The sequence below is a fragment of the Diabrotica virgifera genome, chromosome 6 (assembly GCF_917563875.1).
Source record: "Diabrotica virgifera virgifera chromosome 6, PGI_DIABVI_V3a".
NCBI lineage: Eukaryota > Metazoa > Arthropoda > Insecta > Coleoptera > Chrysomelidae > Diabrotica > Diabrotica virgifera.
The window spans coordinates 244,764,554-244,791,666 of NC_065448.1; the positions used below are offsets into that span (position 1 = coordinate 244,764,554).

General features: G+C 31.6%; 3 protein-coding genes across 3 annotated transcripts in view; 1 reads left to right on the plus strand and 2 right to left on the minus strand.

Annotated features, from left to right (window-relative positions):
- LOC126887472 (cation-independent mannose-6-phosphate receptor-like) overlaps positions 1-12,506 on the minus strand; it is a 114,799-nt gene extending 102,293 nt beyond the window's left edge. Inside the window, exons 1-2 of the mRNA XM_050655022.1 lie at positions 12,013-12,506; positions 242-387 (exon numbers count right to left, since the gene is read on the minus strand). Coding sequence (XP_050510979.1) covers positions 242-387; positions 12,013-12,125 — 259 coding nt within the window. The 5' untranslated portion in view covers positions 12,126-12,506. The remainder of the gene's footprint in view (positions 1-241; positions 388-12,012) is intronic.
- A 1,083-nt stretch (positions 12,507-13,589) lies between these two features.
- LOC126887479 (sorting nexin-12) lies at positions 13,590-25,239 on the plus strand. The gene is made up of 4 exons (XM_050655035.1): positions 13,590-13,755; positions 13,808-13,999; positions 18,934-19,154; positions 24,791-25,239. The coding sequence occupies exons 2-4, from the start codon at positions 13,823-13,825 to the stop codon at positions 24,894-24,896; spliced, it is 504 nt and encodes a 167-aa protein (XP_050510992.1). The 5' UTR covers positions 13,590-13,755; positions 13,808-13,822; the 3' UTR covers positions 24,897-25,239.
- The window catches only part of LOC114336462 (cAMP and cAMP-inhibited cGMP 3',5'-cyclic phosphodiesterase 10A-like), an 87,473-nt gene continuing 85,500 nt past the window's right edge, over positions 25,141-27,113 (minus strand). Inside the window, exon 11 of the mRNA XM_050655024.1 lies at positions 25,141-25,327. Within this exon, the coding sequence (XP_050510981.1) occupies positions 25,231-25,327 (97 nt within the window). The 3' untranslated portion in view covers positions 25,141-25,230. The remainder of the gene's footprint in view (positions 25,328-27,113) is intronic.

Consider the following 27,113-nt stretch of genomic DNA (forward strand, 5'->3'; position numbering starts at 1 on the left):
AACATTAATAACTTGGTAAAAAACAGAAAAGTAGAATGGAAAGACTAAATAAGCCGAATGACAACAAATAGAGTAGTAAGGACAGTGAGAGACGGTACCCCAATAGGAAGACGATCAGTGGAAAGACCACAAAAACGATAGAATGACAACTTACTGGTGGCACATTGAAAAAACAGACAGTCATGTCTACACAAAAGAAGAAGAAGAATAAATAATTGAACTTAAACTTTAATACACTTACCTGGATTTCCTTCAACAAATTTCTCATCAAAATATATTTTGGACGTATTCTTTGTGTAGTAGATATATGCAACATGTTGGTCATGTACAAAACCATGTAAATTAAATGCAGCTCCAATACCATCTTTAGTAACATTATAGACTTTGCTAAAACAAAAAAAGTACATTGAACAGAATATTTACTGTAAGCGATAAATTATTCGACACGCCTTATCAATACGAGCACAAATTTATACTTCCGGTTTCATGCATGTCTGTCTGTCTGAGAATATCACTCCTACGTTATTAGGACAGATAGAATGACAAATAAAGCATTGAGTGAGAGCTTATAATTCAAGGATGGTAATAAACATGAAAAATTTAACCTCGGACTTCCGACTGCAGAGTTGCAACTAGAAGTACTGGTTTCAAGTCACTGAAATAGTACAAGCGATATATTACTCGACACGTCTTAGCAAAACTAGAATAAATATATACTTCTGGTTTTTATATCACTCCCAGTTAAAAAGGTGTAATCGGAAATGCCACATTATAGTCGCTAAAATAGTACATCCCACATAACAATTTCATGTTCTTAGTAGATTCATGGAACATACTTTTCAGAAAAAGTATGTGCTGAGAATATGAGTAATTACCATTACGAATGTGCAGAGCAGATACTGAGTATATACTACATTACAGTACTTAAGCGTTCTATGTATATACTTAGAATGTACTACCGCACTTCTTTTCAGTATATGCCAAGAATATACTTTTTAGAATATTCCAAGGAGGTGCTATAAACCTTCTATTTATATACTTAGAACGTACTAAACTACCGCACACCATTTTAGTATCTGGGAAGAATATACTTTTAAGAATATCCCAAGGAAGTGCTATATTGCTCAGAAGAATGTTTTCAGCATCACCTAATCTCATCTTAGGTTTTACTGGTTCTACCAAGTACCTAGTTGTTACATATTCTATATTCTAACTGCATATGAGAATGTAGTTAGTACATGACAATATTACTTAAAAAGTAAGTATATATAAATTTTAGTTATTTATATAAATATTATATAATATTTATCTAAACTAACCTATAAGTAACTAAAATTTATATACTTAAGTATATGTACTTAAAGTTCTTTTCATGAGCATTTTTCAGTGCGTCACAAATGATAGAAAAAAGGTTAGTCCGTGATAAATACACATTTATTGCATTTATTCTAACATGACATTTTAGTTAAATCTGACAGTTGTCACATTTTATTTGCAAATTGGTATAAAAACAAATCAATTGTGTTTATTGCATTTATAAAATGGTATTTTCTTTGATTTGTATAGTCTTATAAATTGTACAGATTAAATTTTTTTATATAGAATAATATATTATTTAATATTATATTATTAGCGCCATCTATTGACAACTAGATTAAATGTTACAAATGTCACCGACGAAATGTAATCAGCGACGTGCGTTTTTTCTGTCACATGCAATTTAATGCGTTAGAGAGAAATCGAAACACTGTGACGCACTGAAAAATGCTCATGAAAAGAACCATACCTACTATTAAAGTAATATTGAGTTACCAAAATGGATCATACTTTGAAGCACCGCAAACAAAATAAAGAGATTATGTATTAGTCCTTTTAGTACTTTATCGTTCGTCTTCATCCTTAACAATGTCCGTTTTCGTTTTCATAAAAACGTTGTTTCCTTAATCCCTATGTAGGTAGGAAATTGTCAGAATGAGACTGACCGTTGGCAGTTTGGTTGATTGTGGGCTTTGGCACGTTTTGATGTTGGAATGGCCCATATCACGTCGATATAATTCCGATCCGATCTTTTATAAATACTTGCTTTTACGATCTGGTGATAAAAATGGTAGATGGTGTATTGTTTCAATTCTTTGTAACTGAATGTACCTAATCCAACGATGTAAAAATTACTCACGGTAACCTCGAAAGGGCAAATTCATTTCAATTATGAAAACGAACATTTTTGTTTCGTTGATACAATTAATGTTTAAACTTTTTTACCATACAATTAAAGCAATTTTAAGAAATTAATTCGTCCAATACTAACTAAATCCATAAATTTTATTAATTAATCTAAAAATAACGAAGTTAATAATCTATAAAGTTAACATTATTATATAATATTTTTTTAAGATATTTTAAAAGTATTTATAAGTATGTGTTAACAACATACTCAAATATACTTACTTTTAAAGAATATTCGATAACGGTATATTCTAAGAATAAACTTTTACGAATATTCCGAGATAGTATGTACTCGAACGTGCTCAGTATATTCGGTACGAGAAAATTCTTTGAAGTATAGGCAAAGAACATGAAATTTAAAATGTTTTTAAGGTACATGCTATGGCATGCTATGCATGTAGTACGCATATAAATATACTAAAAAGATTATACTCCGACGAATTTTGGTAGTACATATATGCTTTGAACATGATCATCATCATCACTGGCTCGACAACCCTTTCTGGGTCTTGATCTGTTCCAGGATTCTTCTCCATTCTGATCTGTTTCGTGCTTTTTATCTCCAGTTTTTTATTATTAAGGTTATATCATTTTCTATTTGTTCTAAATATCTCAGCTTCGGTCTTCCTGTTGTTCTTTTTCCTACTGGCATCTGTTTAAATATTTTGTTTGGTATTTCGCCTTCTTTCATTCTTTCTACATGTCCCATCCAACGCAGCCGTCCTATGTTAATGAATGTTGATATCCGGATCCTGGTATATTTTGTATAGTTCAAAGTTGTACCTTCTTCGCCAAATTCCGTTTTTTTGTGCCCTTATATATCGATGTCTCATAAGCCAATCGGTGTAAGTCAATGAGTGTTTAAAATGAGATGAGATACTAAGATGTTTCTGAATGCAGTTGCAGAAATATAAGTAATTATTAAAAACAAATAAACCGTCTTTATTTATCGTAATATGGGTAACATATTCATAAATACAAACAAGGAAATAATAATATTATTATACATAATAATGTGTGTTAAACTTCAATAAGACATTTTTATGGAGAATTGACTTACACCGTTTGACTTCTGAGGCAACCATGTGTCGCAAGATTTTTCTTTCAAAGGTGGCTAGCAATGTTTCCTCTCTTTTAGTGAGTGTCCAGGTTTCTGTGCCGTACGGCTCAGAAATACTTTGAACATAATGCGAACATAATTTTGTTATGTGGAGTGATACATCAATCATAGAGTATTGAAAAGTCGAGCTCGAGTATTTCGTTCCGGTTTTGATGTAATTTCCGGTTAAAAAGTTATAACCGGAAGTTTGGCAAAAATGAGTCAAAATTAGTGAAATTGTATATCAATTGATGCACAGTTACACAAAGAGTTCAAATATCGACTTATAGTTCTACTTCCGGCCACGTTGAGTGAAAACCTAGGACTTAAAAGTCCAATTGCTTGTTCAGATTATATTATGTTCTATTTATAAAAAGAGAGAGTTCAAGGTAGAGACGGGATAGCTGTTCTACCTTAAGTGTCTCTATAGTTTTTATCCTACCCACAGGGCATAAAATGAATGCCTGCTTACTTTGAAGTACTCACAACTCTCGGCTCAGGCAGTATAGATGAGAATACTCATTCTAGGCGAATGGTTAAGTGTGGATGTGGCCTTTTAAATTATATTTGAAGAGGAAAGTATGGGATGTTGACTAGAATATGCAGGGTGACCTAGTGTCCAATCAAGAAAATATCAGTTTATTTTTTATTTTTGTGATGTGTCCCAGACTAATTTATCCAGGCTATATCTCTTAAACGAATAGAGATTTTCGAATGGGACAAAAACTGATATATTCCATTTGTAATACACTTTAATATTGCGTAGAAAAAATCATCCCCTAAATATTCATCCTTTAGTTACAACAACTAACTTTAATTTTTAATAACTATACCATAATTAACAGAAAACTGATATATTAAAAATAAACTGATATTTTCTTAATTATTTACAAACCGATTTTATTTAAAAAAAATCTGTTGAATAGAGGATAGAAGACCACATCCGAAACTCTAAAATAACATACAGGGTGCTATTAAAAAAATTAAAGTTAGGGGTTGTAACTAAGGGATGAATATTTAGGGGATGATTTTTCTGCGCTATATTAAAGTGTATTACAAATGGAATATATCACTTTTTGTCCCATTCGAAAATCTCTATTCGTTTAAGAGATATAGCCTAGATAAATTAATGTTGTTCTGAAGCTATTTTCTTGTGGCATTTTTGCAATTAACTATTTTTAATGGGAAATAAGTCACAATTTTACTAAAAAAATGATTTTATTAACGTTTTGACGCCCAAATCGGGTGTCGTCACAATATAAAAAATATTAATGAATTAAACAAAAATGTTGTTGCTTAGTAACAAAAATTCATTAGATTATACATTTTAAAGTAGAAGACTTAAAATGATATTGCCATTATTTATGAGTTGTGTAAGTTAGTCTGGAACACATCAAAAATAAAAAATAAACTGATAATTTCTTGATCATTTACCAACCGATTTTATTTTTAAAAAATCTGTTGAATCGACCAGTGGTTCCCAACCTTTTGACTGGCGATCCACCTTCTGATGTTTTTTCATATTCGCGACTCATCGCCCACCCATGATGATATATTTATACAATAAACAAGATTTATATTTATATAGGTACGTGCATACAATATTGTACGTGTGGTCAATCATATGAAATGGAAAAGTAGCAAACATTAAAAAATAAGAAACACTGTCACTGTACTCAGCTACTGTAAGAGCCATGCCGCAACCTACCTAAAATCCGCCCTCGACCCACTAGTGGGTCGCGACCCACCGGTTGGGAAACGCTGGAATAGACGATAGAAGATCACATCCAAAAGTATAAAAAAATGTACAGAGGGTGCTGTTAAAAAAATTAAAGTTAGGGGTCGTAACTAAGGGATGAATATTTAGGGGATGATTTTTTCTACGCCATATTAAAGTGTATTACAAATAGAAAATATCAGTTTTTGTCCCATTCGAAAATATCTATTCGTTTTAGAGATATAGCCTGAATAAATTAGTCTGGACACCCTGTATAGGGCAGTGTTAATTTTTGTAGAAAACTTCTTTACTCAACAGTTTATTCAATGACGTTAGATCACCTGTTATTAGTACAGTAGAACCCCGTAAATCCGAACCCCGCTAATCTGAACTTTCGGCAAATCCGAACCAACGGAAAGTAAAAAAAATTTAAAAATTCAAGACAAAAACTTAAAAACAGGTTTATTATACAGAGTAAAGCTAGAAAATTGGACAATGTAGGATTAATAGGACTTTTGACATTTAAAATTTCTTAAAAATAAATATTATACTTTAATATATAGGTTTATAGTGTTTATAAAGGTTAAACACAAACTTACTTTGGTTCTCTCATAGTAAACTTGAGTAAAAAATATTGTCCACACTCTTGCGAGAACGTTTGGCTACTCAAAATCGCAATGAAAGCTTTGAACTACTAGTTAAGGCTAACTTTCGGATAATCCGAACTTTTCGGAATCCGAACAGGCTGTCTCCCCAATTAGTTCGGATTTGTGGGGTTCTACTGTATTACCCAAATCAGTTAGAAAATTTACAGTTTTCTTAGATGTAATCCTTTTTCAAAAGAGATGTTTAATTTCTTGCTTTTAACACGTTAAGCGCTAAACAAAATATTGAAAAAATATCCCCCGGGCCAAGTAGCAGTTTCGTCAATACGGAAAGGTCCCTAGGGACCTCCATGGCGTATGGGGCACTTCCTGTATCAGTCCCTAGGACCACCATGGCGCTTAATGTGTTGATGTTTATTTATTTGGTTTTATCAATAGGTATCTAATCTCACTGAAACACTAACACAGGCAAAAACTGAATATTTTATTTTTGATAGGGATTGTTGATTAGAATTAATTTCTTTAAATTCTTTAACCATCTTTGACTAGACTAATGACTTCTAGTGACCTTTAATAGTGTTTTGTTTTTGTTGCCTTTTAGAAAAGATCCATATTTTATAACATCTTAAGTGTCAGGATTCCTAGATAGATAAACATTTTTTTGCAAAGCCAAAAAACAAAATAAAAAAAGATTTGTTTATCTCTATTATTTATAGCTTGCCATGAAATACAGATAATCAAGTAATCCATCAATCAATAACAAATTCTTATCAGCAGTATTTATTATGTAATTTTGCATTTGTGAAATATATAATATAATGTGATTATGTAAAAGATTTTATATCAGTGGATAGAGATTTTTTTTATTATCTGGGACTTACATAAATATATTATTACATCACTTGCTTTCTTGTATGATAATAACTGCAAAATTCATATCAATTTCCAAATATTTCATTAAATTTTTTTAATACATTTTATTATTGGCGCCATTGCCTACTTTCTAAATACACAAATACAGTGATGGGTGCGCTAATAACCGACAAAATAATGCAAAAGGCAGAAAACATAATATCGATGGTGTAAAGGCCAAAGGGCGTAACCCTCAATTTATGAATTTTACAGGAGGCTTATAAAACTGAATTACTTGTACTATGTTTTATGTAGCTAGTTAAACTAGCTACATAGAAAAAGAATATGGAATATTGATACTAGCTACATAGTACAAGTAATTCAGTTTTATAAGCCTCCTGTAAAATTTATAAATTGAGGGTTACGCCCTTTGGCCTTTACACCATCGATATGTTATGAAATAAAAAGAGATGAAACTTGTAGAGGTGGGAAATTAGCAATAGACACCTATAAATTTCCATGATATTGATAGTTTCCCACATCTCACCTTTAAACACCCCATCCTGTTTACGGATATGAAATTTATATCAAAGAATTCTGTTTCCTTAAATTAAAAACAAAAGTGAGACACCCTAGGTATATTGCAATCATGAATGTTCTATAAGACAATCAAAATGATAAAGTACATCAAAAACTCATTCCTTAAAGTCATATTTTTAAGTGAGGAAATAAGTTCTTGTAGATACATTCATACATACAAACGACGATTATACACAGGAGATGAAATCATGTATAGGAAAACCTCGATTAAAATTCAATAATACAAGAAAAGTACTTTGCAGCAATGATATGAGTCTGCAGCTCAAAGCATGAATCCTGAGGTGTTATGTATTTTCCGTGTTATATGAAATAGAGGCTTGGATTCTAAAAAGATATAAGTAATTAACAGAATAGACATGTTTGAGATGTAGGCTTATAGAAAAATTTTAAAAACAAGTTAGGTCAATAAGCTTATATGAACAACAACGCTTTAAAAAGAGTAAACAAGTAAAATGAGAGATATGCATTAGGGTGCATCGAAAAAATAAAAGTTGGAAATGTTATATCTAATAGCGTGAAAAAGTTGATAGTGTTATTTTTCAGCAATATTAGTATTTTTAATTTTTTTTTCTAAGCGAATTTTCTGAAGGGATGGATTTATAAATACTCGAATTGATTCCAGAAAAACTATGCCTCACTTTAATGCTAAATCGGAAGACATTTTCGAATAGAATGCTTTTACCATACCTACTTATTTTTTTGTAATATTTATATACCTAATTTTGTACTTTGCTTTATATTTATTTTAGTATTAAAAAACTTGGGTGACGTCAGGGAGACGGATAAGTTAGGCTATTTTTTTTATAAAAATAATGTTTTAGTAGGTATACTTTTTTTAAGTAAAATTTTTAATTGCCTTATGAAACCAGAAAATATTTTCCAATTTAAACCGAATTTATTTATTCAAGTTCTATAAGGTATTACATTTCCCTTACAAAAGAAATTCGCATATTAATGTATTTTTTCTAATTTTTAGTTGCCGTGGGGGACAGAAAATATTTTTTTATTTCAACGCAATTTTACTAAAATACTAAATAGTGTGTTAGGCAACTTTTGTGAGCTATTATATTTTCGTTTCGAAATAAAATTTTTTTTCGTCTGTTAACATTTTTTCAAAATTTTTAATTGTCTTGGGGGGGCAGAAGATATTTTCCAATTTCGAAAACATTTTACCAAAATACTAAACAGTTGATTGGGCAACTTTTGTGAAGTACTACTTTTCCGTTGCAAAAAAAATTTTTTTTTCGCCTTTTTCGATGCACCCTAATATGCATTGCTACAGATCATTATACAGGTAAAGATATAGGACAGAAGAAGTATAGGCTGATGACTATGTCCTGGCAAACAATTTGAAACAATGGTAAATACAATAAATTTTAACTCTGTTGAGCTGTTTACAGCAGCAGTATCAAAGGTAAAGATAGCTGTAATGATAGCCGACGTTAGCAGACGGCACTTGAAGAAGAAGAGGATACATTCATGAGTAAAGATAACTGCATTAATTCAAAAGTAAAACAAACTTAAACAAATAAGTCAGTATTTGTACAATTGAATCTACAAAATTAAAAAAAAATGTCTAAAGTGGAAGTAGTATTTATATGGGCAAAAGGGCATGCCGGTATACTGGGTAATGAGAAAGTGGATTGGTTAGCCAAAGATGCAATAACAAAAGGTGAGGTCCTAACTAAAATCTTATCCACATATGCAATAAATGACATCAAAGCTAGAATAAATAAAATATGGAAAAATATTTCAAGCATGTCAAAAAATTTATATTTTTCATTACATCAAGAACTTCCTTCACCACCTGAATACATATTTAAGTATAACATGCCAAAGTAAGATATCTCGACTATTGTCAGATTAAAAACTCGACACAGAAAATATGAGGCACATCTGCACAAATTAGCATACGCCTAACCAGGATGATCCTAAGGGGGGGGGGGGTTACAACTACTGGAAGGTCTCTGAGGGCTATGGTGTTAGGCGTATAAAGCTCAAAGTACATCCCAATGGGGGGGTTATGACCCCCAAAACCCCCCCTGGTTATGCCTATGCAAATTAATAAAAGTTAATTCATCAGTTCAGTGCCGTTTTATCCATTGGGCGCTTGGGGCGGGCGCCCAGGGGCCCGTTCCCCGGAGGGGCCCGTAGGGACGCTTCCTTTTATTAATAACAAATTAAAGTCCGCTTAATAATCGAGGACCATATTTTTTTAAATAGAGAAAAATGCCTGAGATTTCGATATGGTCTGATTTTAAGAATGATAAATAAGAACTGTGACAGCTTTTAAACCAAAGAGTGATTCCTTAGAAAATTGTAAAAAAAATGTATGAAGCTGGAGACAAAGCTTATTATAAGATTAAATGAAAGCAACTCTTATAGAGTAAAACCCAATGGAGGCGAAGAGAAGTGTTAAAGCTGTTTATTGTTACCCGTGCAAATTATTTTCAATTGAAAAAAAAATAGTTTAACTGATTTTGGGTATATTTTACCCACTAGAAATCTTTGAATAGTTTACTCAAATCTCACGAAGAAAGTTAATTTCATCTGAACTCTATGGTTACATTAATAACAAGATCATCAGTTGGAGTTAGATGGATCATCAGTTAAATTGGAGTTGTAGACGCTGGCTTGAAAGAGCAAGTAGAACGCGAAACTGACTATTGAGTAAAGGTCCTAAGACCTAAGAAGAGTTGTTGTCACCATTAAATTACTTGCTTCTCAAGGACTAGCTTTTTGTTTTCCCATGAGAATTTAACAAGTCGTCATAAGGGAAGTTACTTAAGTTGTCTTGTATACTTTGCTTTTGCTTTCAACAACTTCTTAGCTCAGCATTTACAGCGGAATGCGAATAAAGAAAAAGGTTCAGTTAGCTATCTGTCTGACCAAACTTGCAATGAATTCCTAGAAGCGATGAAAACAAAACATGTAGAAACTTTTGACGCTGTAAATTCTTTACTTAAAAACTACGGATCCATCAAACATGTTTTTCCAGTTAAGCAATAATAGAGACAAAAAATCAGCAGTTAGAAGTAAAGCCAAGGCACTGCATACTAAAATGGATACCTTTGAGACAAGTTAACTTGGATACTCCATTGACACTGATTTGGGCAGGAATTTTAAAACGAGTGAATGCAACAAGCAAAACGTTGTCAATTGGAGTAGAATTAATGACATTTGAGCTTTGTTGGAGACGTAAGAAATAAATTAAGCGAAATTGAACTAGAAAGAAAAAATATTTTTTTGTGAAGGCAATAATCTTATAGAATTGGTCTTCAAAAAACAAAGAAAAAACAATTTTAAAGGGGCAAGAGATATTCAGAATTGAAGTGCCTATTTAATGTTATATGCCATAATATTTCTCAAGATCTTTAAAAGAGAATATAATGCTACAAAGATGTTACATCAGCTGTTAGATGTTTTTCTATGTTAAATAAAGAAGAAGTCAAAAAGTGAATTAATATTTTATGCGAGAAATATAAAAAAGAGAACTTGCATAATGAAATTATTCATTATACAGTAGAACCCCGCAAATCCGAACTAATTGGGGGGACAGCCTGTTCGGATTCTGAAAAGTTCGGATTATCCGAAAGTTAGCCTTAACTAGTAGTTCAAAGCTTTCATTGTGATTTTGAGTAGCCAAACGTTCTCGCAAGAGTGTGGACAATATTTTTGGACTCAAGTTGACTACGAGAGAACCAAAGTAAGTTTGTGTTTAACCTTTATAAACACTTTATAAACCTATATATTAAAATTAAAGTATAATATTTATTTTTAAGAAATATGTCGAAGTCCTAGTAATGTCGAAGTCCTAGTAATCCTACATTGTCCAATTTTCTGGCTTTACTCTGTATAATAAACATGTTTTTAAGTTTTTGTCTTGAATTTTTAAATTTTTTTCACTTTCCGTTGGTTCGGATTTGCCAATAGTTCGGATTCGCGGGGTTCGGATTTACGGGGTTCTACTGTATATTTAAACGTTATGCCAAAATTTCAATAAACATTTGAAAAATTGATGTCATCCAGGATGTAAAGAAAACTTTTGCCAATTTTTAACTTTACTGCAAGTTTATTTGACGATACCAATTTCTAATGCGTCAGGCGAGCGGTCTTTTTTGGCTTTAAAAAGAATAAAGATACATATATTGCAGGTCAAAGGATCAAGAAAACCTAGACGCATTATCACTCGCTAAACATATACGCATTATCGTATTGTAAAAAATGAAGAAGTGGAGCAACTGAATTTTGATAGTACATATTAACATGGCAGTTTGCTAATGCCTAGTCAAGAAAAAAATGAACTAATTTTTTACTAACAAATTTTTTAGAATATGTTTTTTTGTTTGTCATGTGTTGTTCTGTAGAACTTTCTGTTTTTTTTTTTATATTTTTAAATGTATTTTTTGGAATATATTTATTTTGCTATTTTTCTAGTTCGTTTCGAAAATCTTTCTTAAAATCTTTTAAAATGTATGGGTTTTACAATAAACGTTTATTGTTAATGCAAGCTAATGCATGTGTTTTTTTGTTAAAAAAATTGACAACGAATAGCAATGAAGGGGGCCCCTAAATCTCTAGTGCCCAGGGCCCGAAGTTAGGTTAAACCGGCACTGCATCAGTTTGTTTTTGTGATGTTTCGATTAGAGATTTGAATCATATTATTATTTTCTTTAAATGCAAAATTAACGAGAGATGAGAGATATATAAATAGGAGAGCAAAATAGGAAGAAGGAAGAGAGGCAGACCCTGAAGATCTTTTAGAGATGAAGTGGATGAAGAGGAGGTGGAAAGAGGAAATCTGCAGAAAGGTGACTGGCAAAACAGAAAGAACTTTAGAGAAGGGTTGAGTGAAGGAATATAAGAGATAATACATTTCTAAATAGGTATATAAAAAGCAATTTTTTACTTACTCTAATAGGTTTCTCGTGGAAATATCACATACATTGTCATAACTATTAATATATAAAGCACTTTTTGTAAACGCAACAAAACAACCCAGGAATATTAACAACTTCATCTTCATCTTTTTTGTTTTTGCGCGCAGTTGAGTTCTCACTTCTTCATCTGTACATTTCCTAATGTACAGCTTTATCTAATGCAATGATAGGCAAGGCACATAGATGATTAGGACATCACTGTCGAATCTCTTATAGCATATAGATATATTATATTAGGAAGTACAGATAAAACGAAAATAAATATCAATCATCACTTCCAAGAAAAATGAAACAATAATTAACCTTTTAAGGTTATGTACTATTACACAGGGTACAGTAATTAATGATTCTCTACCCTTTACAAATTAATCTATCAAAGTGAAAGTAAAGCGAGAAAATTAACGTAAAGGGTTTTTGGGCGCGTGTTCTGTAATTCCCCAGTTGCTTTCTCGCTTGCAAAAAGTTCGGAAAGGGACAGTTGCGGTGTTGCAAGATTTAATATTTACGATTTTAATAACAACACAGGCGTGAATGGTTTGGAAGTTACTGAACTGAACTGGAACTGATTACTGGATTGAAAAAAATTTTTGTATTTCAACAAATTTAACAAGCCTTCTTTTTTTTCTTTTCATATTTTTATCTTTTCTTTCTATTTAATCTCGTCTGAAGTCCTCGTCTCACTAATTAATGATTCTTTTGAGAAAGGTAAATTCCCAGAGTGTCTAACAACAGCCATCATTAATCCTCTTCCTCTTCATAAAGGTGGTAAAAACTTATGGCTGTAACTGTAGACGTAAATTGACTTACTACCGGTACTCCCCAAAATTATTGAGAGGCTCATAAACATAAAAGCCCGACTTACATCCTTTCTCCTTGAAAACAACGTTTTATCACAAAATAAGTTCGGTTTTGTAACTACCTATCTATCTGAAAGACCATTATTCAGTAGAAGAGTTTCTTAATGAATAACTAAGAAATTACAGTACCCTTTTGGCCAAGTAACTAAATAAGTATTTTTATCTAGATCTGGATATCATATGCAGCAGTTTAAACTTTGATTAGTTCCTAAGGTTGTATTATGCAATTGCAATTTATTTAAATTTTTAAATATATTGTTTTTATTTTTTAGGTATTTGTATTTATATGTACTTGTTCTTTTTTTCTGTGACTTTTTGTAAACCTTGGCGATAAAATTGTAAAATTTTCAATGACAATAAAGCATATTTCTTACTTAACACTACATAGTACAAATTCCACTAATAAACCTGCATAAAAATTAGTTTTTTTTAATGTTTTATTTTTCATTAACGCATTAGTGTTTATTTATTATTAACGCATTACGCATTAGTGTTAATTTTATATTAGTTCCAAGAAATATTAAAGTTTAGGCAACACTGTAATAGCAACTGTGTGCTGCCTACACAGTAGGTAGAGGCAGTAGACTGTTGACTGCTCAACCCACTTGCTGACTAGTTGGCATCAGCCACGCAGTTTTAAGCAATAAAAAAAGCAATCACTACAGAAGAAGAGAAAACTGTCATCGCACTAATGTCAATGTATTTTAACTTTTGACAATTTGACATTTAATACATGACAGTTTGGTTTAGGATTCCGATAGGTTGTTGGTGTAAATTTTTTTGTATAAGTTAGTTTTAATGTAATAATTATAAAAACGTGAATAAGAAAGTCTCGCGATTATCCCCTACAGCAGTACTTGTAAGTAAATTAACCATTATTATCGTAGATTAGTAATAACCGTCGTTAATAGGTCCTGTAGATCATAATGATGGCGGAAGCAGATGCAACGGTCGAAGCGACCAGAAGATTAAATGTAAAGAAACAAACGTTGGATGATGCTTATGCGGCACCAGCTAATTTTTTAGAGATCGATGTCGTTAATCCTGTTACTACAATTGGGGTGGGAAAGAAAAGATTTACAGATTATGAAGTTAAAATGAGAGTAAGTATACTCCCCTTTTTGATAAGGTTTCACTAATAAACTTCTAAATACCGACTAATTTTAAATGTAACTGGATTAACTGGAAACAGCATAAGTAAAAGAACAGTAAAATCTATGGATAATTCAAAGGAAACCCTATCGTATATAAAATTTGTTGTAATTAAGGAACTTTATTGGTTGTATGATGTTTTTTCATTGCCACACTCATTGCAATAAATATTGAAATTGACTAGTTTAGCCCACAAAAGAAATAGTTTTTGTTAGTAGTGGCTTCACTAATTACATCTATATCATCACCATGATACTTTTTGCACCATGGTTCATTCATCTTGCCTAGTTTATATAGGTGGTTTCTTAAGCGGCAATGTCCAGTCACCATTACAGTGCCTGTTTTGATCTCTCATTATAAATCAAAGGTTACCGTCAAAATTTTTATACTTTCAGTGGAGGAAGATCTGTGATAGCCTCTAGTCGTACCTGTAATGTTGAATAATGAATGCTCCTGTTATATTATAGAAGTGCTGGTGTTGTTGTAATAGTGGACATATCGGAAACTAATTTTATCATCTACTGGTTACATGGATGCGTTTAACCATGTAGGGTTTTGTCATCATATTCTTCATGGTTCAATGTACATATTCGCATTAAAAACGAAAAATCGAAAAAACGACTTCCGGGTTATCAGAGGCCGACTTATCGGGGTTCCACTTTACTTACTTACAATTTTAGAGCAAGATTGCAGATTGACAAAATACTTTTCCTCCATCCAGCTTTAATTCAGGATATGGCTGAATTTAAGCACATAATTTGGATATGGAGATATAAACAAATTAATGAGGTCACAAAATTTGCCTCAATACACACATTTAAACTGTTTGACGTGAAAACCATAAATGTAAATTTCAGAGATTTATACAACTTATTCCTTAAAGCTTCACTGACACTTCTACCCTTTTTGGATTTTGGAAAAACTAGTCCTACTATAAGTGTTTATGTATTTTTCATTTTATATGCATATTAGAGATGTTGATTGTTTATCAGTTTACCTAAAACCGTTTATAACGATAGTGGGTACATTCAAAATTATTCAATTTTGTTTTATTACTCTGGAATGTGAAAGAACAATTTTGAGAAAAGGTTGACACATTCAGAAAATACATTTTGGCATTATACATTTGTTATAAAAAATGCTTTTTGTATATATTGTGGTCTCTATTTATGACTCACTCTGTATAGGTTTTAGGATATTAAACATTTCGATACAAAAGTTATTAGTGATGTGCCCATTATGTATTTTCTGTTTTTCTAGTCTTTTAATGTCGTCTGGTAGCAATCAAACGAATACTAAAGTTCCTATAAATCAGGGGTCACCAATTGGCGGACCGCGGTTTGCATCTGGACTGTAGGCTAGTTTTGTGTGAAACACCATTAAATTCAGAATATAGTATTTGCGTTTTACAAGCTACCAATATCATGCATTGAGTTCGGCGGCATCCATAGATGATGGCAGCCATAGATGTAAGTTAACATACTCTTCCCTCGCACTATCGACTAACTAGATATTGGAAGTGTCATAGGTTTTTCAAACAGACCCTCAGGGAGCATAATTGGTGATACCTGCTATACATATATTTGATACCGAAATTATTTCAACAAAGAAATGATGTCTGAAATTATTATCATCTTTTTCAAACTTAAATATTCTAAACATTTGATTTACTAAAATGATGTCATGACAAATGTATTTTTGTTTTATTTTGTTTCATTTTATCTCAATCTAATTAACAATCATATGTTCAAGTGGCATATGATTTAATTATTCTCTATCAGTAGTGATGAAACAGAATCTTTGATTTGTCCTGTTTACAAATTTGCATCAAAATAAACAAAAAATAAGCATTTTTATTTTGTTTACATAATAAACATATTACATCAATAGCTGAACATCATACATATGTCCATATTATGAAGTATATTATATTTATCAATATATAGATACAAAGATTGTTAGAATATTTCCCAAAAATTAAGAAAAACTGTTTGCAATGTTGCCCTCACCAATCTTATAAATTTTTTGAATGTGAGCACTGTTGATCCATTGGTGCGCAATGTTCAACTACAGAATAAGCAAAAGCTGAGTGTGAAGTTTAGAGTGCGGAAACCATTGCTCCCAATGTAGTGCCACAGAGATTCCCAATGATCTGATTTCTGGTTTTTACCTTCTTGGCAACTGCACTTACATGTTCTATTAAAGCTTAACATTTTGACCAAAGTAATGCCTAGGTTTTGAGTGTTTATTGTGGTTGAATCGTGTATTATCAGAGTGAATATTAAGTGTTCTTGAAGCCAAATTGTTGTTTAGGTCGGTGCAAGTTATTCCAATTTTAGAAGAGTTGGTTGAAGTTTCTATTTTTGAAAATAATTTCCGATAACTTCTATCTGAATTTTTCAGTCAGAATTTTCTATAGAATAGAATAGAAATATGCTTTATTGTCATGAAAAATTTAACAATTTTATAGACAAAGCTTACAAGAATCATAAATAAAAACAATAACAAATACAATTTACTAAAATTATATAAATCGTCAAGATAAATAAAACATAATAAAGTGAAATAAAAATCAGTAACAATCTATTGCAAAATTAAAAAAAAAATGCAAATTGCGTAATCTACCTTAAGAAATTTAATAAGCTAAGCTGCTGCATATGACACTCAAATATAGATTAAGATTCTACTTATACATGAGAATACTGTAATTTCTTAGTTATTGGTTAAGAAACTCTGCTATTGAATAGTATGGTCTTTCAGATAAATAGGCTTTTGTCATTTTACCGAACTTGAGGAAAGATGTTGCAGATTCAAGTTGTAGAGGGAGATGGTTGTATAGTTTTTTTGCAGAATATAATATAGATTTCTTTACTGACACACTGGACGGGATCGGTAAATAGATGTCAAAGGTAGAATTTCTGGTGGAATAGTCATGTCTAGGTCTTGCTGGAAAGACATGTAGATGTTTACGAATTAAGCAAACAGTTTCTAAAATATATAAAGAAGGTAGTGTTAGAATCCTGTGATCTTTGAAGTAGCTTCTGCAATGTGTTGTTCTTCTGAGGCCAAACAGATATCTTATTGCTCTTTTTTGTAATTTAAAAATAACATCGGATTGGACAGCTGTACCAGACTAAATTTATTTCCTTCGAAACAGATCTTATTGCAAAGCAAGCTGAGGATAGTTTCTTGCTTAACACATCGATATGAAGGGACCATTTAAGGTTGCTATCTAAAAAAAACCAAGAAACTTTACAGAATCAACGATACTGATCTGGCTGTTATGAAGAGGTAAGGGTTGAAGAGTTCCTTTATAGGATACAAGATTCTAGGGGTTTTGTTTCTGCCTAGTCATTTGCATAGCCAAACTTTATTGATGTTTTTGTTGACATGTCTGTGATGTAAAGGATAAAAAGCAGTGGTGCAACAACTGAGCCTTGTGGCAGACCATTTTTAAGTTTTCTGGAAATGTTTATTGATTCCATAATTATGTGCAACCCCAATTTGGTCTAAAACCTGCTTGGTTGATTGGAATATCTTTTGAGTATTATTGGGCTTCTGTTAAAAATTGGTCTTTCAAGTATGTAGTTTATACTTAAGCTATGGACAGTAGAGCAATCAGTAAATAGTTTTTTGTGTGGTCAGCTGCTTTAATCGGTTTTAGTATTGCCATAACTGTTGAATGGTTAGATTCCCAGAGGATTCTGCTGGTTTGAATGTGAAAACATGTGCTTGCTAGGTTTTTGTGTATTTTTCGTAATTGAGTATGAATTCGGGGAGGGTGCTGTCTGCTGTCGAAACCTGGGGCTTTTCCAAAAGACACGTCCGTAGTGTGATTTCGACTTCTTTACTTGTGAAAGGGTGAGAATGTTCGGTGAGATTTATCTCTGGTCACTCTTGACTTCATAACAATATAAGAACAACTGCTTTTGTGTTTGTAGTTGCTTTCTGCTGTTGAAAGTTTTTACCATATCCAAGCTTGCTTATTAGGCTCCAAAGTTTCCGACTTGATTTTTGAAAGTTTAGGTTTTCTATTCCAAATGTCAAGTTGCTATTTGGCAAGTACCTCACATTTATTTAATATTTTAATGTTTTGGCAATGCTGTGCAAAAAATCATAGCTTACTATACTTATGGTTCTTTTTGGCATTTGAAATTGTGTATGATGGTGTAATTTCTTTTGAGAAATTAAATTTGATATATAAAAATAGTTAGATTACCCACTAAAAGATCTTCATGTGAAAGCTGAAAATAAAAAAAAAGACCTAACACTTCTTCTTCTTCAGGTGCCATCTCCGCTACGGAGGTTGGCAATCATCATAGCTATTTTAATTTTTGAGGCAGTAGCTCTAAATAGTTGTTTTGAGCTGCATCCAAACCATTCTCTCAGGTTCTTCAGCCATGAAATTCGTCTTCTGCCGATGCTTCTTCTGCCATCTATCTTTCCCTGCATTATGAGTCGCAGGATGCCATACTTCTCGCCCCGCATCACATGTCCGAGGTACTGTAGTTTTCTTTCTTTAATTGTCAGTTCAACTTCCTTCTCTTTACCTATTCTTCTCAGTACTTCATTGTTCGTAACTCTATCTACCCAGGAAACCCTCATAATTCTTCTATACGTCCACATTTCAAAGGCGTTAAGTCGTCTCATTGTCTCTACATTTAACGTCCATGATTCCAGTCCATAGTATAGTACACTATATACGTAGCATTTTGTTAGGCGTACTTTAAGAGCTAATGTTAAATCTTTACTACATAGGACCTTTTTCATTTTCATAAAATTAGAACGTGCTTTCTCGACCTAACACTTAACACGATTTATTTTCCAATAATATTTCCTTTTAACATCTCTTTCATATTTTGTTAACATAATATAATATTTTTAGACAAATCTACCTGTTTTTAAAGTAAACGAATCCAGTGTACGGCGACGATACAGTGATTTTGAATGGTTAAGGAATGAATTGGAAAGAGATAGTAAAATTGTTGTGCCTCCTTTACCTGGAAAAGCTTGGAAAAGACAGCTACCTTTTAGAGGAGACGATGGAATATTTGAGGAAGATTTTATCGAAGATAGAAGAAAAGGTTTAGAAGTTTTTATTAACAAGTAAGTTATTTTTTAACGCATTCTTTGGGTCTACCCCAAAATCCCGACAGCCACAATCCCGACAGCCACAATCCCGACGGCCAAAACCCTGACACGTCAGAATCCCGACTGGCCAAAATCCCAACAGGCCAGAATCCCGACAGGTTTGATAAGTTTCTCTTTAATATATAATTACATTTATTTGTTGTTTTTTGTTTATGGGCATCTGTTTTTTATATTTTGAAAAGGAAACAATAAATATTCAAAATGTAGTGGTCGAAATTTTTACTTATGCGAGGATTGTTGCATGCCAGGATTTTGAACTGTCGGGATTCTGGTGTGTCGGTGTTTTGACTGTCGGGATTTTGGGCGGCGCCGCATTTTTTTAACTTTTCTTAATATGGGAAATACATTGTCTCACGTTTTGTAAAATTTTTTAAAACATGCTGTTTAAGGATGTAAAAAGGTAAAAACACTTGGGTAAGTCCAGTAAAAACCTCCCAAATAACCTTTGAATATCTGTTTTTTCAAATAAACAATGATTGTATTATTTGCTTCTTTGAGGCCTGAAAATATTCTTTTTCAAAGAACCCCAAAAAATGTTTTTTGGGAGTTTAAAGGTGTTTTGCACATTTTATAAATATCCTAAGGGACTCATTTATTTAAAATATAGTAAAAATCTGAAAAGAATAGTTTTTGATAAAATACACAAAATATAAAAAATAGACTTGCAGCCCTTCATCAAAAGTAATTAAATATACGCTTTTTTTTGGAAAAAAATGATTTTTTTTCTTGGACCATAGTGATTCAGCCAGTCTCAGTCAACAGTAAACCTATTAAAGAATTTGTCAATTAGTGAAACATGGTTGTTATAATAATACAACTTCATACTTATTCTACTCTACTCATTACTATGTAAAAACTATAACGTAACTATGGGTCTGAAAAAATATACAACTTTTGTAAATGCCTAATTTATGCGATTGAATTTTTTGAAATTTTTAAATTGATTGCAGCTCATCGAAAAAAAAATAATGAAAATGACGTTTTAGGAGCTAGGGGAGGGGGTGGTGAACTACAATTGCTCTGAGTCTTATTTTTTAACCACATTGAATGTAAAACATTTTTTTCAAAAAGAGTGTATTGAACTGTAGCTCATGATAATGGCCACAGTTGTTTAATTTAAGGGGGTGTATCGTTTGAAACTTTTGAAAATTTTTATTTTTTTATTATTTTAAATGAAAGTACATATGTATCTTTAAGAATACTCTGAAAATTTCAGACTGATCGGAGGAAAATTACCGGAAATACAGTAGTAAGAAATGTTCAACAGCTGTTCCCCTTCTCTTTTGTAGATTACTCCGCGATTCAAAAATATATTCCTGTGTGCATCACTTTACGATCGGACAGACAAAAAAAGAAATTGAAAATAAAGTTGTCAAAACTTTAAACGCGTTTTTCTCAAAACTGACCTTTTCAAAGGTGGTCGACATTGTAACTCAAAAACTACTTGAATAATCCACCTGAAATTTTGCACAGATTTTCTTTGGACATTTCGTGAGGTAACGCTGTCAAGAGGTTTTTGTTTTATGCTTATTTTTTGTTAAACAATAATAAATATGTTGAATTTCACCATTTTTTTACAAACAATTTCGGTATTTTAATTTCTGAGTGATACCAAAAACTCAAAAATCGTTAAAACTAAAAAAATCGACAGCATTACCTCCAGAAACTCTTAAGCTAACAAAATCTTCTTGAATTTTTTGTTTCACATGTTCCAGTGATGAGTTCTGTTCACCGCAAAATCCATTTTTTGGATGTGTCTGTAAAAATTTGCCAGGGTTGGCTTATTTTTCAATATTTTGCCTAGGAATTTTTTTCTTGAATATTCTTTGAATGATGAAATGTTTCAGGAAATAAAATAAATAAGGAAAGAACAACAACAAACCAATAAAGAGTTAATGGATGTAAAAGTAGAGAATCAAAAACTAAAAAAAGAAGTAAAACTGCTACATGAAAGAATGGAGCCACTGGAGAAATTTAGCAAAAAGAAAAGCTTGATCGTAACTGGGTTGAAAGTAGAAACAACTGATGATAATAAATTAAAAGAAGAAATGGAAAATTTCATAGCCCAAGAGTTGCAAACACAAATAAAACTAAGAAGTGCAACAAAAATAGGAGAAACATTATGCGCAATAGAAACAGAAACCTTCACGGATAAAATGGAAATCCTAAACAAGAAAAGTAAACTAAAACAGCATAAAGATCGTATCTATATAAACAACGATTGGACATCGAAAGAAAAAGAAATACAAAAGGAAATAACTAGAATAGCAAAGGAAGAAAGAAGCAAAGGTAAGGAAACGAAAATCGGCTACAAGAAATTAATAGTTAATGGCAAAATCTGGATATGGGACGAAGAGAGAACAGCTGATAGAAAATTCAAAAAACTAATAAACGAAGAACAGCGGCTGAAATATGGTATTGACATGGCAAAAAAGGGATAACGACTTTGGAAAATGAGGAAAAAAAACTATGCAAATAAGGAAAAACCTGAGGAAATAATAAAAATTGGAACCTGGAATGTACGAAGTACGTACGAAAAGGGTGCCTTAAAAAATTTAGAAAATATTATGGAGAAATACACAGTAGACATCCTGGCCTTACAAGAAACAAAAGAGAAACAAATAGGAAAAAGAACCTTTCTTAAGAGTGGCGGGACAAACAGATATTTTGGAGTTGGATTTATGGTGACAGAAAAAATAAGTAAATAAGTTATAGACTTCCAAGCAATATTAGATAGAATATGTTATTTAAGAATAAGAGGAAAGTACAGAAAAATTAGCATCATTAATGCACATGCCCCCACTGAAGAAAAAGACCTAAAAACCAAGACAGAGTTCTATGAGAAGCTAAGTAATTTGATGGATAAAATACAGAAATATGACATAAAGATAATCGTAGGAGATATGAATGCCAAAATAGGAAGAGAAGAGATTTACAGAAGTATAACGGGTGGAAAAAGTTTGCATAAGGAATCAAATGAAAATGGGAAAAAATTAATTGAATTTGCAACAGAAAATAAAATGAAAATTGTAAGCACAAGATTTGACCATAAGGATATTCATAAGATAACTTGGATATCTCCAGATGGAAGGGCAAAAAACCAGATAGACCACATATTAACAGAAAGTAAACATATCAGAGCAATTACCGATTCCAGAAGCTACAGAGGGGCAAATACCAATAGCGATCATATTCTAACGATAGCCAAACTTAAACAAGAGCTGCCAAGAAACCCAAGAACAGCAAAAGAAAGATTAATATATAGACTAAGAGCCGCTATAGGTGAAATTTCTTAATCATTTTAGGCACGATGGGACCCTATAACTTAAATAGTAGAACCTAAAAGAAAACGTTTGAACACTGTGCCGTCACTTTTCAGTGGCACATGCGTCGACAGTGGCGCATCAAACTTTCCACTTATGGACGGGATAAATAAATTAAAAGTTAACAGAAGTTACTAACAGCATTAATTTTTTTTTATTTTTTTAAGTTCTATGTGATTAACACATAGGATTCATCGTGATTTTAACCCACCACCCCCTTCCCCCTGCCCCCACCATCAAAAACTTCATTTTTCGTTTTTATTTTTTTTGGTGGGATGCAATGAATTTTAAAATTTCAAAAAATTCACACGCATAGTTGAGGCTTTTATAAAACATGCCTATTTTTTATAGACCCATAGGTAGAGTGTACATAACCTCAAAAAATTAAAAGAATTTTTTTTTTCAAAAAAGCGTATAATTTTTTTTGAGGAATAGCTGCAGGTCTAATTTTTTCTTAATCTTGTGTGTTTTATCGAACACTATATTTAATTATATATATTTTATATTTAACACTATATATATTTAACAGTAACGGTACATAACAAGCGGTACCATATTTAACAACAGACAGCAGTTTATAGCTTGCGCTGATGATCTAGTCATCCTAACAAGAACAAAGGAACATCTCCAAAAAATATTTCAAAAGTTCGAAGCGGAAGCAAAAAGGTATGGATTAAGAATCAACCAAGGAAAAACACAATACATGGTAATGAAAGGAGATATAAATAAAGAGGATAACTATATAAAAATGAAAGGAGAAGGAGATAAATATAAGTTTAAGGAATAATCAGAATTCGAATACCTGGGAGTGACTGTAACCAGTACTGGAAGGGAAGAAAAAGAAATAGATAAAAGATTATTGAAGAGAAGTCGAGTTGTGGGTGCCTTAAACACGATATTAAAAGCAAAAAATGTATCAATAAACGCGAAAATCAGAATGTATGAAACGATAATACGGCCCACAGTGTTGTATGCGAGCGAAACGTGGGTAATGAATCAACAAGAGGAGAAGAAGATACAGATATGGGAAAGGAAGGTCCTGAGAAAGATTTTTGGAGGTATACAGATAGCGGAGAAAACTTGGAGGAGACGAACAAATGAAGAAGTAATGAGGATGTATGGTAGACCAAAAATAACGACAAAAATAAGAGCCCAAAGAGTTAGATGGCTGGGACATATTACTCGAATGCCAGAAAGTAGAAACGTCAAACGAATATTGAATGACAGCACTGGGAAAAAGGAGACGAGGTCGCCCAAGGAAGAGATGGTTAGAGGCCGCAGAGAGGGATTTAGAAGAAATCGGGGTGAAGGACTGGAGAAAGAGTGCAGAGGACCGAAAAGAATGGAGAAATATTATCCAGAATTTAGAAGCCGTAGGCCTATAAGGCCTGTTAGCGCTGTTATATATATATATATATATATATATATATATATATATATATATATATATATATATATATATATATATATATATATATATATATATATTAAAAATTTTATTGGGGAATGCAGTCAATAAATATTTGGGCTATTCAGTGAAACACTTTGAACTTATTAGTCGAGCTTTCGAAAATTTTATTTTCTTTATCAAGACTATTGCTCGTGGTTACAAATTAATAATTATACAACTTATATAAAAACATGAAAATTTCTTAAAAGTAATATGTAAACGTAAAAATTTTTTTAGTATGTCAATTCGACATCACTCAAAAAAATGTCGTTTAATTTAAAGAACGACATTTTTTTGAGTGATGTCGAATTGACATACTATCAAAATTTTTACGTTTACATATTACTTTTAAGAAATTTTCATGTTTTTATATAAGTTGTATAATTATTAATTTGTAACCACGAGCAATAGTCTTGATAAAGAAAATAAAATTTTCGAAAGCTCGACTAATAAGTTCAAAGTGTTTCACTGAATAGCCCAAATATTTATTGACTGCATTCCCCAATAAAATTTTTATTACATTCCAACAGTCATTACATATTAACAATCATATATATATATATATATATATATATATATATATATATATATATATATATATATATATATATTCTTTGAAATATTGTACTGAATGTTTATTTAATTTAAAAATAAAATAATTCTATAATAGTTTAAAAAAATTCATAAGAATGTGAGTGAAATGTTGATTTCAAACCACCCCCCTCCCCTTAAATCAATAAAAAACATAGTTTTGGCCTAGTCACTAAAAATTTACGAGTTTAGAACTTTTTTAGTTAATTTCGTGTATTTTTTTTCAGAATTGCTGGCCATCCTTTGGCTCAAAATGAAAGGTGCCTACACATGTTTCTACAAGAGCCTCAGATTGATAGAAACTATGTACCCGGAAAAATTCGCAATACATAAATTAACAAAAGCCTAGCTAGAATTCCATCCTTGTCTCTACTATTTTATTTCTATTTTATTTTATATGTTATTTCGTGTGCATTACTTCTCATAGTTCTAGTTTGTTTGAATATATTTGTATATTTTTCTAATTAAGACATTAGATTTCGGTGGTTATATTATATCAAATTATTTTTAATAAGTATAAAAAGTCTGTTAAATTTATTGTGAACTGACCTGTTTGGTGTAAAAAAACACTTTGGGATATTAATTATTCCATGCTTTAATTTTTGTATAAAATGTATAAGTACGTATGTATAGTTACTGTCAGTTGTATTTACTCAAATAAATTTATTTATATGCACTCTGTCTGATCCACTACAGAATCGTCTTGTCTCCAACTCTTTTGACCTTTCAGCGAAATTATTTCTTGCCAAGTTTTCTTTGATAGCCTAAAAATATAAAAAACGCATTACGAGTGAAAAATAATCAACTGAAAATTATTTTACAAAAGTTGTCGCCTGCTTCAATCTAAAAAGTGCAAATTTAAAAATATTTAGTGTACAATCATCAACTCATTTTTGAGTTTTAAAGTTTTGTTTTTGGGTGAATCTGATGACGTATTACAAAATAAAGAATGCAGTCTAAAGAGGGGGTCAGAATTTGATTAATTGAAATTTCCATGCACGGACTGAGATCGGTATACCTACAATAAATTCGCGATGAAAAATAAAGTATCTGACCTCTAGTGGAATAAATTTAAACTACTATAAGTGGTATAAACAAACCAGAAAATTGTTGATTTGAATGAACTTTGGTCAATATTAAGAAATTTTTAGTAAATTTTAGCATTATGAGCAAATTAAAATTTTTTAAATCAAATCGGTATTGTTAAGTTCTTTGATTGAATGTTTGTTTGTTTATACCATTTTTATCGGCCATTTTCCTGCATTCGACCTGCCCTCTATATTCCGTTTCAATCGCGAATTGGCCTGCGTTGAGCCCGGACTTAAATCCAATACAGCATGTTTGGGACGAGCTTAAATGAAGACATAAGTGGATAAAGGTCGTATGTCACAAAATAATGTTTTTGAGTAATGAGCATTTTAGTGTGTTTTGTTTCAAGTTATTTATTTTATAAATTTGCATTGCTACACTTTTTTAAACAGGTATTTGAAGGTACTTTTTTCACACTTTAAATTGAATTTAAAAAAAGTTCCTTTAAGACCAATATTTTAAATTTTGTGGACATATTACCTTTATCCACATAGTAACAATAGTTAAAAAATGTTAGTTAAGTGGATAAAATAGTTAATTATCAAAAATGGACATTTATTGTCAAAAAAATTCCAATATAAACTGTAAAATTAATAAAAACATATTTTTTATTAGGTTCTTTTCTTTTTGGGATTTTTTTTATTTTCCTCTATCGCGTTTTCATAAAACCATCTATACTTTTCGGGAACACATTTTATTCGGTCTCTTAAATTTCCCAGTTTTTCCAAACTCAAACTACCAGTTTTATTTTCCAGTCTTCTTGGTCTATATTCAGTTGTGATCAGATGTGCTGTCCTTTTTTTTCTTAAATCTACTTGCTGAAATGGCATGTAGTCTTATAGAGATAGAAGCCAAATTCGTCCACTCTTATTCATTTTACGTAACACGAAAATTAACCTTTTGATTTGAAGTTTGTTTGCTTTTTACATAAATAGAGGTTCGTCGGCAGAATTCAAAGTAGTAGTAAAAATTCTCAATATTTACACATTTCACATGGATAAAGGTATTATGTCCAAATGCGATCTTGGACATAATACCTTTATCCACTAGAATTCGAAAATCTAGTGGAACATATTGCTTTAATACCTTCCTGTTATTTAGTTAAAAATAGTTATTTTAAAATTTTAAAAGGTAAAACAACATATTAGAAGAACAGAAACCTAATAAAACAATTTTCTTAAAAAATGTGACATATTCTGACCTTTATCCACTTATGGCTTCAATTGAGAGCTGTGCTTAATGATGAATGGGAAGCAATGCCTCAAGAATTTTTGAGAAAAGTCCTCCGACCATGCGAAATCGATTGGAAAGTGTAATTAGGAGTAGGGGTTCTAAATGAAAATGTAATTACAGTGGAACCTCAATAACTCGGATTAATCGGGACCGCGGTCGATCCGGGTTATCGAAAATCCGGGTTAGCCGGTGAATATGGTAAAAATTAATAAAATACGGTATACTTAC